Source organism: Schistocerca americana, chromosome 1 (assembly GCF_021461395.2).
Source record: "Schistocerca americana isolate TAMUIC-IGC-003095 chromosome 1, iqSchAmer2.1, whole genome shotgun sequence".
Lineage (NCBI taxonomy): Eukaryota > Metazoa > Arthropoda > Insecta > Orthoptera > Acrididae > Schistocerca > Schistocerca americana.
In genome coordinates this window covers 1,075,325,424-1,075,338,222 of record NC_060119.1, presented here as the reverse complement: position 1 = coordinate 1,075,338,222, position 12,799 = coordinate 1,075,325,424, and the positions used below count along the sequence as shown (strand labels likewise).

Genomic DNA, 12,799 nt, shown 5'->3' with positions numbered 1-12,799 from the left:
CGATGGTATTTCTAAATAAATGCTTAGAGAATATACCATTAAAATTTGAGCAATTTGTTGCAGTTAGTTCTTTAGATACTCAACACTGACAGCAAAAAAAGAAAAAAATTGTGACAAATGTTTTTCTAGGCTTTTCTGAGGAACCACCATTAACTTAAAGGTGCCCCCACAAGGTCTTTAAAACATACCATAGATCGCCTCTAATGCAAGAAGAACCAACTGATTTGCTCCATTTGCGTAAGCTGGAGGAAGTGTGTAATATTCAAACTTTGAGTCTGTACGGTAGGATAGTTAGCAGTAAGATGATCGTTATGTTGGGTATACAAATGGTCCTATCCCAAGGGCTATCCAAAACACTTGACCCTCCCTGTTACCAATAGAACAAGAGTTATGATCCCCAGAAAAATCCCTTTTTATGTGCGGCATTTTGTAAAATGTTGATAGCGCATGCTGTTTCATGCTCTTCAATGTGGAACACTAGCTGACAAGGCAAGAGGAATTTCATTGCAAAAAAAAGGGGGGAGGGGTCAATTGGAAGGGGAATATGGAACAGCCAAAAGGTCAAAAGGTAATACACCTGCATAAATTAAATCAGCTGGTGCCATTTCCAAGTAAATGTGTATTGAGAGGAGATACTAGTGGTACAATATGTGTGACATGAAAGTGGGTTCATCTCATGTTCTGCAGCATGCTCGGCTGGATGTTGTCAGTGTAGACGGTTTACTTTTGACCTGAGGACTTGTGTGGTATCAGAGGCAGAGGTACCTGTTGTGATAAACCTTTTGCATTTCCTTTGTTTTCGTCTTCCTTAAAGGCAAAGAGGCAAGATGAAGCGGTAGCCCATCATAGAGCCTATGCCTACCGTCATGTATTTTTTGACTTTCAGTTGTTAATAAACGGAGGATTTTTTCTGGTACCGGTAGGAGGAAGGAGGGATTCGCGCTCAGCTAGTGAAAGAGTGAGAAGCACGTCAATTTTTTAGCGACTAATTGTAGACCGCCATTTTGGGGTCGCTATGAATAAGTGAGGAGTGTGGATTTCATATGTGCACCGTTTAGAAAAATACAGTATTGTTTTATTAACAGAAAGGTCGTGTGAGTTGTTATTTCAAATAGTACAATAATTACAATAACTGAAGCCCACCTGTGTACTTTGGAAAATTACGAAGATCCGATAAGCTTAATAGGAACACGGTCAAGACTTCAAAGGTGAACGCGGCGACCAAATGTAGTATTATAAAGAATGGTAAGCACAAATCTACAGCGGAGAAAGAAACTACTCCGCCCTGCAAAATAATATGAACTAATACGGACTTATTTCCAGGCATAGCTCAGCTTATTGTGCTTGTCATTCACGCCGAAAAATTAATCTCATTAATTCAATACATTTTAAAAAGCCACGCATTTTATTATCATCTATTCCATTATTTTATTATACTATACCGTGAAGGCAATTGTGTATATACCAGCTCATCTTTAATTTCTACACAGCCATTTATGTGGTCATGGCCAACAACAAGCTCTCCTCCTTAATGAATGACCCTTGCTAAACTATGGCCAAAAGGGAAGTTTACCACCAGTGGCAGAAAATGCTGCTGATCAAAAAACACTTGACTTCAGTGGCTGCTTCATAAACCAGGCCATCTGGATTTCCTGCCACACCATTCTCCCGTATCTCTCTCTCTCACCACCAATACCAAATTCTCTGAATTATGTAGACAGGAATTGTTCTTACAATACTGTCTTTCTTCTCAGAACCCCTGGCCTCAATATTTATTAAGCCAGTTACATACCCACTTCCACTTCTCTTCTCATGCGTCCATCTTCTCAACATTAATCTACCCCACACACACTTTCTCTGTTGTATTCGCTTCCCAAACCCATTCTTTCATTCCATCATGCACCATACAGAACTCCCCTGCCACCTCTACAGAGGGAGGAGGGGTCATCCTGTTGGCACGTATCTATCCTAATCACTTATTGTATTTCCCTTCCAACTGTCAGTCTCCTCTTCAGCCCCTCCAAACTTCCTTGGTCCTCTCACCATGCCAGTGGGGCTGCAGTTGGCTGAGTGACTGTAGCAAGGGGGATGGGGGAGTGAGAGAAAGTGCTTCAGCTGTGCAGTAGTGATTGGTTACTTTTACACAGTCCTTTAAAAGACATTAATTTTTGAATTTAATAAAATGTCCATATCTTCAAATATGTGTCAGTTAAGGAAATGAAATAGACATAGCTATGGAAATGACTGAAATTTGGGCACACACAATAATAATAATAATAATTCTCTCTCTGAAGTATTCATTGATTGGCATTCCACACTATAGTACAGTGTGTATTTGAGGAAGTTTGCTGTTTATGAGATGAGAGTGCTCATCCATTCCATTCATCTGTTCAACTCTGATCTGTTTTCATACACAAATTATGCTTTAATGAGGTTTGCTACTTTTTATAAATATGCATGTGTAAGATATAATTCAAGGTTATTTTATGATAATGATCATGTAATATTATATATAAAAACAAAGATGAGGTGACTTACCGAACGAAAGTGCTGGCAGACATTGGTCTTTAAATATGTCTGCTTGTGCCTGTATGTGTGGGTGGATGTGGGTGTGTGTGCGAGTGTGTGCCTGTCCTTTTTTGCCCCTAAGGTAGGTCTTTCCACTCCCGGGATTGGAATGACTCCTTACCCTCTCCCTTAAAACCCACTTCCTTTCATCTTTCCCTCTCCTTCCCTCTTTCCTGATGAGGCAACAGTTTGTTGCGAAAGCTTGAATTTTGTGTGTATGTTTGTGTTTGTTTGTGTGTCTATCGACCTGCCAGCGCTTTCGTTCGGTAAGTCACCTCATCTTTGTTTTTATATATAATTTTTCCCACGTGGAATGTTTCCCTCTATTATATTGATCATGTAATATGATTGAAATAACTTTTGTCATTATGAATTTGAAGCATGATATTGTGAGGTTGGCATATGGTGCACAGTGTACCAAACTGCTACATTTTCAATGAGATATGTTTCTCTACAGAAGACATGCACATTTCAATAAAAACAGAAATTATTGGAATATTTATTCCCAGTGCTAGATTAGTTGAAATGTCAGACACAAAATTATTTTAATTGAATTTCAGTATTTCTTTTATTGTCTTTGTCATTATATGGGCCATCTTCAAACTTTTTAAAATTATTGTTTAATAGTCTTTAATACTTAAACAATTTAATTATGTATGCTAGCTCCACAGTTGTCCAAATATTTAGTACAGTTCACTAAAAAAATTTCATTCTCTTCTTATTTGATTTCATGCTTCTTTCAATAATTTGTTTTCAGAGAGGAAATCCTTGCCAAATTTATGGAAATTGTACATTGCTAAGAAAGAATTTCATTGGATATCTGAATTAACTTTTTAGTTTTTAATGACTTCCCCATGAGGTATTAATAGTAAAATTTTGTAGTTTCACATCTACATAGCCAGTTGATAGTACCTTCTATAGCTTTCTTTGCCCTCCTTGTGTTAGTGTTTTATCTCTCAGGAAACAAGACAAACAATTTTGCTTAATGAATTTCTGTAAATTCCTGTGTATTAAAATAATAGCCATTGCATTTGCTTTTTTATTTTTTAATGACATCATATGTTTAACTGTAAAAGCTAAAAGCAAACATAGTGTCATCTTAAAAAATTATGAAGGCTGTAGATCCATATTACAAGTAGTTCATTGCAATTTTATTTTAAGGGTAAGATATGTTGTGGTTTTTTTTCCCATTAATATATTTTGACAAAACATATTTAGTTTGAAAGTGTCCTGTCTGTAATTGTAATATGTTACTATTAAACGAGCCAAGACTTGATTCTGATTACAGATAATTTCCATACATTAATGTTTGTTTATATGATCATTTGTCCTCACTGTGAATTACCAAGTTATTTTAACCAGACAGTAACAAGTACAGCTTAATAATATATCGATGGGAACCTCGTAACTCCATTTTGTTAAGTTTTGCAGGTGAAGCAGAATCAGTTTCTTAAAAAAAATAATGAAGTTATATAGAAAGTCGCTACATGTGTAACCGTATAATAGAAGCGTAGTTATTGACAGATTGGAGAAATCCATGCACTTTCAAATCTCTCTTTGTTTATGGAGTGACTAGTTACTGGAATTACGAACTTTCACAGACAGATGGAGGTTTCAATTGTCTACCATTGATGTGTATGTTTACTTAAAGAGCATTCAAAAACAAGTGAACATTAAGGCCTCGAATTTCATAAAGTTTTTCAGAGGTACATTCCCCCACTATTTCTGTTTTTATAATATTAATGTTAGTGCGGGCATAAATTATCCGTAAGGCACCTGCAGTATGCTGCCATCATTATTTACAGTATATAATGAAAACGATTAAGCCCTAAGTGACTGAACCAAGCACATTTCACACTTATGTAAGTATTACTTGACAATGAAGTTAAGAGTCAGAAATTGAAAGCTATACTTTAGTGACGTAATTGTTTATAAGTACAATTGCTTCATGGTAACACAATGCAAACATTTTTGTCTATATGTTTTACAGAAAAAATTCGGTCAACTATTAAGCAAAATGGCTTATTTCATGGACTGATGTACATACTGTTGTTAAGCATGTCGGCACACTTGACAAAGCAGCTGGGAATGGCTCCAGGTGGTGAATTTCGACGAGCTTTTGCTGAGGTAAGCAGTTTACGAATGACAGGACGTCACCTATTTTTTGTTGGATTAATGAAATTGTGTGAGGGAACATTTACAGCCTTTTATTCATTTGCCTTCTGACCATTACAAATTCCTTACAGTATTGTTGAAATGTTGTAGGTTACAGTAAATGCTTAAACATAATAAAATGTTAGTTGTATCAATATAATGGAAGGAAACATTCCACGTGGGAAAAATTATATATAAAAACAAAGATGAGGTGACTTACCGAACAAAAGCGCTGGCAGGTCGATAGACACACAAACAAACACAAACATACACACAAAATTCAAGCTTTCGCAACAAACTGTTGCCTCATCAGGAGAGAGGGAAGGAGAGGGGAAGACGAAAGGAAGTGGGTTTTAAAGGAGAGGGTAAGGAGTCATTCCAATCCCGGGAGTGGAAAGACTTACCTTAGGGGGAAAAAAGGACAGGTATACACTCGCACACACGCACATATCCATCCACACATACAGACACAAGCAGACATATTTAAAGACAAAGAGTTTGGGCAGAGATGTCAGTCGAGGCAGAAGTGTAGAGGCAAAGAAGTTGTTGAAAGACAGGTGAGGTATGAGTGGCGGCGACTTGAAATTAGCGGAGATTGAGGCCTGGCGGATGACGAGAAGAGAGGATATACTGAAGGGCAAGTTCCCATCTCCGGAGTTCGGATAGGTTGGTGTTGTTGGGAAGTATCCAGATAACCCGGACGGTGTAACACTGTGCCAAGATGTGCTGGCCGTGCACCAAGGCATGTTTAGCCACAGGGTGATCCTCATTACCAACAAACACTGTCTGCCTGTGTCCATTCATGCGAATGGACAGTTTGTTGCTGGTCATTCCCACATAGAATGCGTCACAGTGTAGGCAGGTCAGTTGGTAAATCACGTGGGTGCTTTCACACGTGGCTCTGCCTTTGATCGTGTACACCTTCCGGGTTACAGGACTGGAGTAGGTGGTGGTGGGAGGGTGCATGGGACAGGTTTTGCATCGGGGGCGGTTACAAGGATAGGAGCCAGAGGGTAGGGAAGGTGGTTTGGGGATTTCATAGGGATGAACTAACAGGTTACGAAGGTTAGGTGGACGGCGGAAAGACACTCTTGGCGGAGTGGGGAGGATTTCATGAAGGATGGATCTCATTTCAGGGCAGGATTTGAGGAAGTCGTATCCCTGCTGGAGAGCCACATTCAGAGTCTGGTCCAGTCCCGGAAAGTATCCTGTCACAAGTGGGGCACTTTTGTGGTTCTTCTGTGGGGGATTCTGGGTTTGAGGGGACGAGGAAATGGCTCTGGTTATTTGCTTCTGTACCAGGTCGGGAGGGTAGTTGCGGGATGCGAAAGCTGTTTTCAGGTTGTTGGTGTAGTGATTCAGGGATTCCGGACTGGAGCAGATTCGTTTGCCACGAAGACCTAGGCTGTAGGGAAGGGACCGTTTGATGTGGAATGGGTGGCAGCTGTCATAATGGAGGTACTGTTGCTTGTTGGTGGGTTTGATGTGGACGGACGTGTGAAGTTGGCCATTGGACAGGTGGAGGTCAACGTCAAGGAAAGTGGCATGGGATTTGGAGTAGGACCAGGTGAAACTGATGGAACCAAAGGAGTTGAGGTTGGAGAGGAAATTCTGGAGTTCTTCTTCACTGTGAGTCCAGATCATGAAGATGTCATCAATAAATCTGTACCAAACTTTGGGTTGGCAGACTTGGGTAACCAAGAAGGCTTCCTCTAAGCGACCCATGAATAGGTTGGCGTACGAGGGGGCCATCCTGGTACCCATGGCTGTTCCCTTTAATTGTTGGTATGTCTGGCCTTCAAAAGTGAAGAAGTTGTGGGTCAGGATGAAGATGGCTAAGGTGATGAGGAAAGAGGTTTTAGGTAGGGTGGCAGGTGATCAGCGTGAAAGGAAATGCTCCATCGCAGCGAGGCCCTGGACGTGCGGAATATTTGTGTATAAGGACGTGGCATCAATGGTTACAAGGATGGTTTCCGGGGGTAACAGATTGGGTAAGGATTCCAGGCGTTCAAGGAAGTGGTTGGTGTCCTTGATGAAGGATGGGAGACTGCATGTAATGGGTTGAAGGTGTTGATCTACGTAAGCAGAGATACATTCTGTGGGGGCTTGGTAACCAGCTACAATGGGGCGGCCGGGATGATTGGGTTTGTGGATTTTAGGAAGAAGGTAGGGGTGCGGGGTGTCGGCGGGGTCAGGAGGTTGATGGAGTCAGGTGAAAGGTTTTGCAGGGGGCCTAAGGTTCTGAGGATTCCTTGAAGCTCCGCCTGGACATCGGGAATGGGGTTACCTTGGCAAACAATCTGGAACCACAACACCCTAATTCAGTAGTTAACCTTTCCTCCAAACCTCTCTCCCAATCCGAAACCTCTGTCCTATCCAAAGGCCTCACCTTCAGCCCCACTCCCAGATTCAACCAAACAGCCCTCGTCAAAGATTTACTGTCCTACACTCGTACTCTCTGCTGGAAGTATCACTTTGCCATGAAGAAAAATGATCCTAATCCTACTCCTAATGATCCGACTCCTCAAGACACCATCCAAATTGAACCCTGCCTGGAACAGTTCCGTCCTCCGTCACAGCGGGACCCACCTCCTCTTCCTCAAAATCACCCTCTCCAAACCTTCCAGGAATTTCTGACTTCCAGCCTTGCATCTCAATCCTTCTTAAAAAACCTTAATCCTACACCCAACATCACCACTGCTGAAGCCCAGGCTATCCGTGATCTGAAGGCTGACCGATCCATCGTCATTCTTCCGGCGGACAAGGGTTCCACGACCGTGGTACTTGATCGTCGGGAGTATGTGGCTGAGGGACTGCGTCAGCTTTCAGACAACACCACATACAAAGTTTGCCAAGGTAACCCCATTCCCGATGTCCAGGCGGAGCTTCAAGGAATCCTCAGAACCTTAGGCCCCCTGCAAAACCTTTCACCTGACTCCATCAACCTCCTGACCCCGCCGACACCCCGCACCCCTACCTTCTACCTTCTTCCTAAAATCCACAAACCCAATCATCCCGGCCGCCCCATTGTAGCTGGTTACCAAGCCCCCACAGAACGTATCTCTGCTTACGTAGATCAACACCTTCAACCCATTACATGCAGTCTCCCATCCTTCATCAAGGACACCAACCACTTCCTTGAACGCCTGGAATCCTTACCCAATCTGTTACCCCCGGAAACCATCCTTGTAACCATTGATGCCACGTCCTTATACACAAATATTCCGCACGTCCAGGGCCTCGCTGCGATGGATCATTTCCTTTCACGCCAATCACCTGCCACCCTACCTAAAACCTCTTTCCTCATCACCTTAGCCATCTTCATCCTGACCCACAACTTCTTCACTTTTGAAGGCCAGACATACCAACAATTAAAGGGAACAGCCATGGGTACCAGGATGGCCCCCTCGTACGCCAACCTATTCATGGGTCGCTTAGAGGAAGCCTTCTTGGTTACCCAAGTCTGCCAACCCAAAGTTTGGTACAGATTTATTGATGACATCTTCATGATCTGGACTCACAGTGAAGAAGAACTCCAGAATTTCCTCTCCAACCTCAACTCCTTTGGTTCCATCAGTTTCACCTGGTCCTACTCCAAATCCCATGCCACTTTCCTTGACGTTGACCTCCACCTGTCCAATGGCCAACTTCACACGTCCGTCCACATCAAACCCACCAACAAGCAACAGTACCTCCATTATGACAGCTGCCACCCATTCCACATCAAACGGTCCCTTCCCTACAGCCTAGGTCTTCGTGGCAAACGAATCTGCTCCAGTCCGGAATCCCTGAATCACTACACCAACAACCTGAAAACAGCTTTCGCATCCCGCAACTACCCTCCCGACCTGGTACAGAAGCAAATAACCAGAGCCATTTCCTCGTCCCCTCAAACCCAGAATCCCCCACAGAAGAACCACAAAAGTGCCCCACTTGTGACAGGATACTTTCCGGGACTGGACCAGACTCTGAATGTGGCTCTCCAGCAGGGATACGACTTCCTCAAATCCTGCCCTGAAATGAGATCCATCCTTCATGAAATCCTCCCCACTCCGCCAAGAGTGTCTTTCCGCCGTCCACCTAACCTTCGTAACCTGTTAGTTCATCCCTATGAAATCCCCAAACCACCTTCCCTACCCTCTGGCTCCTATCCTTGTAACCGCCCCCGATGCAAAACCTGTCCCATGCACCCTCCCACCACCACCTACTCCAGTCCTGTAACCCGGAAGGTGTACACGATCAAAGGCAGAGCCACGTGTGAAAGCACCCACGTGATTTACCAACTGACCTGCCTACACTGTGACGCATTCTATGTGGGAATGACCAGCAACAAACTGTCCATTCGCATGAATGGACACAGGCAGACAGTGTTTGTTGGTAATGAGGATCACCCTGTGGCTAAACATGCCTTGGTGCACGGCCAGCACATCTTGGCACAGTGTTACACCGTCCGGGTTATCTGGATACTTCCCACCAACACCAACCTATCCGAACTCCGGAGATGGGAACTTGCCCTTCAGTATATCCTCTCTTCTCGTCATCCGCCAGGCCTCAATCTCCGCTAATTTCAAGTCGCCGCCACTCATACCTCACCTGTCTTTCAACAACTTCTTTGCCTCTACACTTCTGCCTCGACTGACATCTCTGCCCAAACTCTTTGTCTTTAAATATGTCTGCTTGTGTCTGTATGTGTGGATGGATATGTGCGTGTGTGCGAGTGTATACCTGTCCTTTTTTCCCCCTAAGGTAAGTCTTTCCACTCCCGGGATTGGAATGACTCCTTACCCTCTCCTTTAAAACCCACTTCCTTTCGTCTTCCCCTCTCCTTCCCTCTCTCCTGATGAGGCAACAGTTTGTTGCGAAAGCTTGAATTTTGTGTGTATGTTTGTGTTTGTTTGTGTGTCTATCGACCTGCCAGCGCTTTTGTTCGGTAAGTCACCTCATCTTTGTTTTTATATATAAAATGTTAGTTGGAATTACACAAAAAAGAAATCTGAGTGTGGGGCTCTATAGTTCATGCACTTTCATAAACTCTCTAAGATAGATAAAATAGTGTTAGGTGCTATTCTCCATCTCTCTCTCTCTCCCCCTCTCCCTCCCTCCCTCCCTCTCTCCCTCCCTCCCCCCCCCCCCCTCTCTCTCTCTCTCTCTCTCTCTCTCTCTCTCTCTCTCTCTCTGTGTGTGTGTGTGTGTGTGAGAGGAGAGAGAGAGAGAGAGAGAGAGAGAGAGAGAGAGGAGAGAGAGAGAGAGCAACTGCAGCAGTAGTATATGGGGTGTATCGTAGCTAAAGTCCATGTTAGAAAGTTATGTTAAATTTAAAACTGGTGCTAGTGTTTCAGATATAACCAGAAATTGGCATATTTGTACATACTCATTATTACTTAGTGTATTTCGTATTCTTCATAAGCAAACTAATGCTTTCACTTACCTAGTTAGTTTGTTTTATGTTCCTTGGATCATTTGCATCATAAATCATAATCATGTGGAAAGAGTCAGTTTACGTACACAATGCATTCTGTGAGTGCTTTAATGTAGAAGGAATTTAGACATGTACATTGTTTATCAGTACAAGATATATTCTATAATATAGAGATGTAGCAATAATTTTTAGCCACATATCGGTATTCCTCTTCAGTGTCATCTGTATATAAAGCACTTTGGAACTTTGAAATTTTCTGAAGTGTGTGTAGTTTTAGCATCTATAGTACAAAAAGGAGATAGTGAGTGGCACTTTAACCAGACATCCAATGATGTTGAGTATAAGTACAGATATATGCTTTCTTGGGAAGCTAGTGTGGTTATGATATGCTTCACCAGTCAGCTGAGTTAAGCCTTGTCCGATTTATTCACCAATCTGGGCTGTAATTAAAGTACTGGACACTGGAGTCATACATGGGAGGTGTAGGATTCAAATCTGCAGCCAGATAACCAGATTATGTTTAAGTATTATTTCCCTACATCACATAAAGTGAACTCCAGCTTAACCACCCCCCCCCCCCCCCCCCCCCCCCCCTCCTCCAAGAAAAAAAAAGGTTATATCTTTCCTGCCACATTCTTGTACAATCTGAGCTCTTGGACTGTCTGTGATTTGAAGCGACACAAAAATCTTATCTTCTTTCATTTGCTGTTATTAATCTCATAGTACTGTAATATTACTTAAAAATAGAAACAAATCAAATTAAAACTGAAACAGTTGTGTGAAAGTGCCATTAAAACATTGTTCCAAATATGTTTCTTATTTGCTTCATTGGATGTTCCCTCTCATTCTTTCTGCCCCCATAATGCCCTTATCTCCAAGCTAGCAGATGGGACTGTCCTTTGCTTCCTAATTTCTTTTTTTTATATTTCTGGCCGTCTCTTAGGTATGTGCTTTCTTTCTTCTTTTGTATGTTTCTATTTTTCGATGTGTTTTCTTTCTGCTTGTGCCTTCTTTGCCCTCAATGAAAGAGTAAGAGGATAGAATTCTAAAGTTTTGTATCAGTTCTTAATTTTTGAAACCTTGAAAGACAGAACTCTATAGTATAGCACGTACTAGTTGCCTCCATCAGTTTATTTTTAAAATCACATGAGCACTCAGCATCTCTTCATATTGGTTATTACTTTCTGATGGTAAGACCTTTCTGTTTTGTATTATCATTACATGATTAGCTTAGGCCAAAAGAGCCTTCTAAAATGAAGCATTGGCTTCCACTTAGTATTTACTATCGTCTGACACATGTTTTGATTTGTTGCTTACTTCATTTGATTTTGGAAGCTACCATGCTTTTGCTTATTTATAGTTAGTAAAATTTGTTAGTGTGACTCAAGAAAAGTTTTTATTTTGATAGATTTTTCTTGTTTTTCTTCAAAGGCACAAAAAGTTCCACACTGCATATTGCACATGGGGGACCGGCCAATTCACATAACCTTGCAACGTGCGCTGGCTGCCTTATCATGGTGGCAAACTCTCCGTTTGACGTGGCATTTGCTTACTTCGAAGGAACCTATCAGGTATAGTAGTGCCAAATAACTTGGTAAATAATGTGTCGTCTCTCATAGCTTTTCTCTTTCAAATATATTTCTGTAAGTAGTACATTATCTGGTCAAAATTATCCAGGCACCTATTAGTGGACATTAATATGAGGTGTGTCCACTATTAACCTTTATGATGTGTAGAATTTTTTTTTTGGGGGGGGGGGGGGGGGGGGCACTTTCAATGAGATGTCTGAATATCTGTGGAGGGTGGCAACCCATTCTTCCTCAAAAACTAAAACCAGAGAAGATAATGATGTTGGGGTCTGAAGTGAAGTTGACATTCTAACTCATCCCCTCATCCCAAAGATGTTCCATTGTGCATTTGACGGGACTCTGGGCAGGCTACTCCATTCCAGGATTGTTACTGTCCACAAACCATTGCCTCATATGTTGCTTTATGACAGCGTGTATTGTCATGCTGATACAGTCAATCATCATCTCTGAACTGTTCCTCTAATGTATGCAGTACACAACGCTGTAAAGTATGTTCATATCCATCCACATTTAGTGTTTTTGTAAGAGCAATAAGTTTATTATATCTTAACCATGGAAGATGTGGGCAGATGTGGACTCTGATCACAATCTATTGGTTATGAACTTTAGACTAAAACTGAAGAAACTGCAAAAAGGTGGGAATTTGAGGAGATGGGACCTGGATGAACTGAAAGAACCAGAGGCTGTAGAGAGCTTCAGGGAAAGTATTAGGGAACGATTGACAAGAATGGGGGAAATAAATACAGTAGAAGAAGAATGGGTAGCTTTGAGAGATGAAATAGTGAAGGCAGCAGAGGATCAAGTAGGTAAAAAGACAAGGGCTAATAGAAATCCTTGGGTAATAGAAGAGATATTAAATTTAATTGATGAAAGGAGGAAATATAAAAATGCAGTAAATGAAGCAGGCAAAAAGGAATTAAAAGTCTCAAAAACGAGATCGACAGGAAGTGCAAAATGTCTGAACAGGGATGGCAAGTGGACAAATGTAAGGATGTAGAGGCGCACTAGGGGTAAGATAGATACTGCCTACAGGAAAATTAGAGAGACCTTTGCAGAAAAGAGAACCACT

General features: G+C 42.0%; 1 protein-coding gene across 3 annotated transcripts in view; it reads left to right on the top strand.

Moving 5' to 3' along the window:
- Positions 1-12,799, top strand: part of LOC124617482 (traB domain-containing protein) — a 116,196-nt gene that overhangs the window by 68,796 nt on the left and 34,601 nt on the right. For all 3 annotated transcript variants that reach the window (XM_047145266.1, XM_047145268.1, XM_047145267.1), the window contains exons 4-5: positions 4,559-4,695; positions 11,573-11,712. In XM_047145266.1, coding sequence (XP_047001222.1) covers positions 4,559-4,695; positions 11,573-11,712 — 277 coding nt within the window. The remainder of the gene's footprint in view (positions 1-4,558; positions 4,696-11,572; positions 11,713-12,799) is intronic.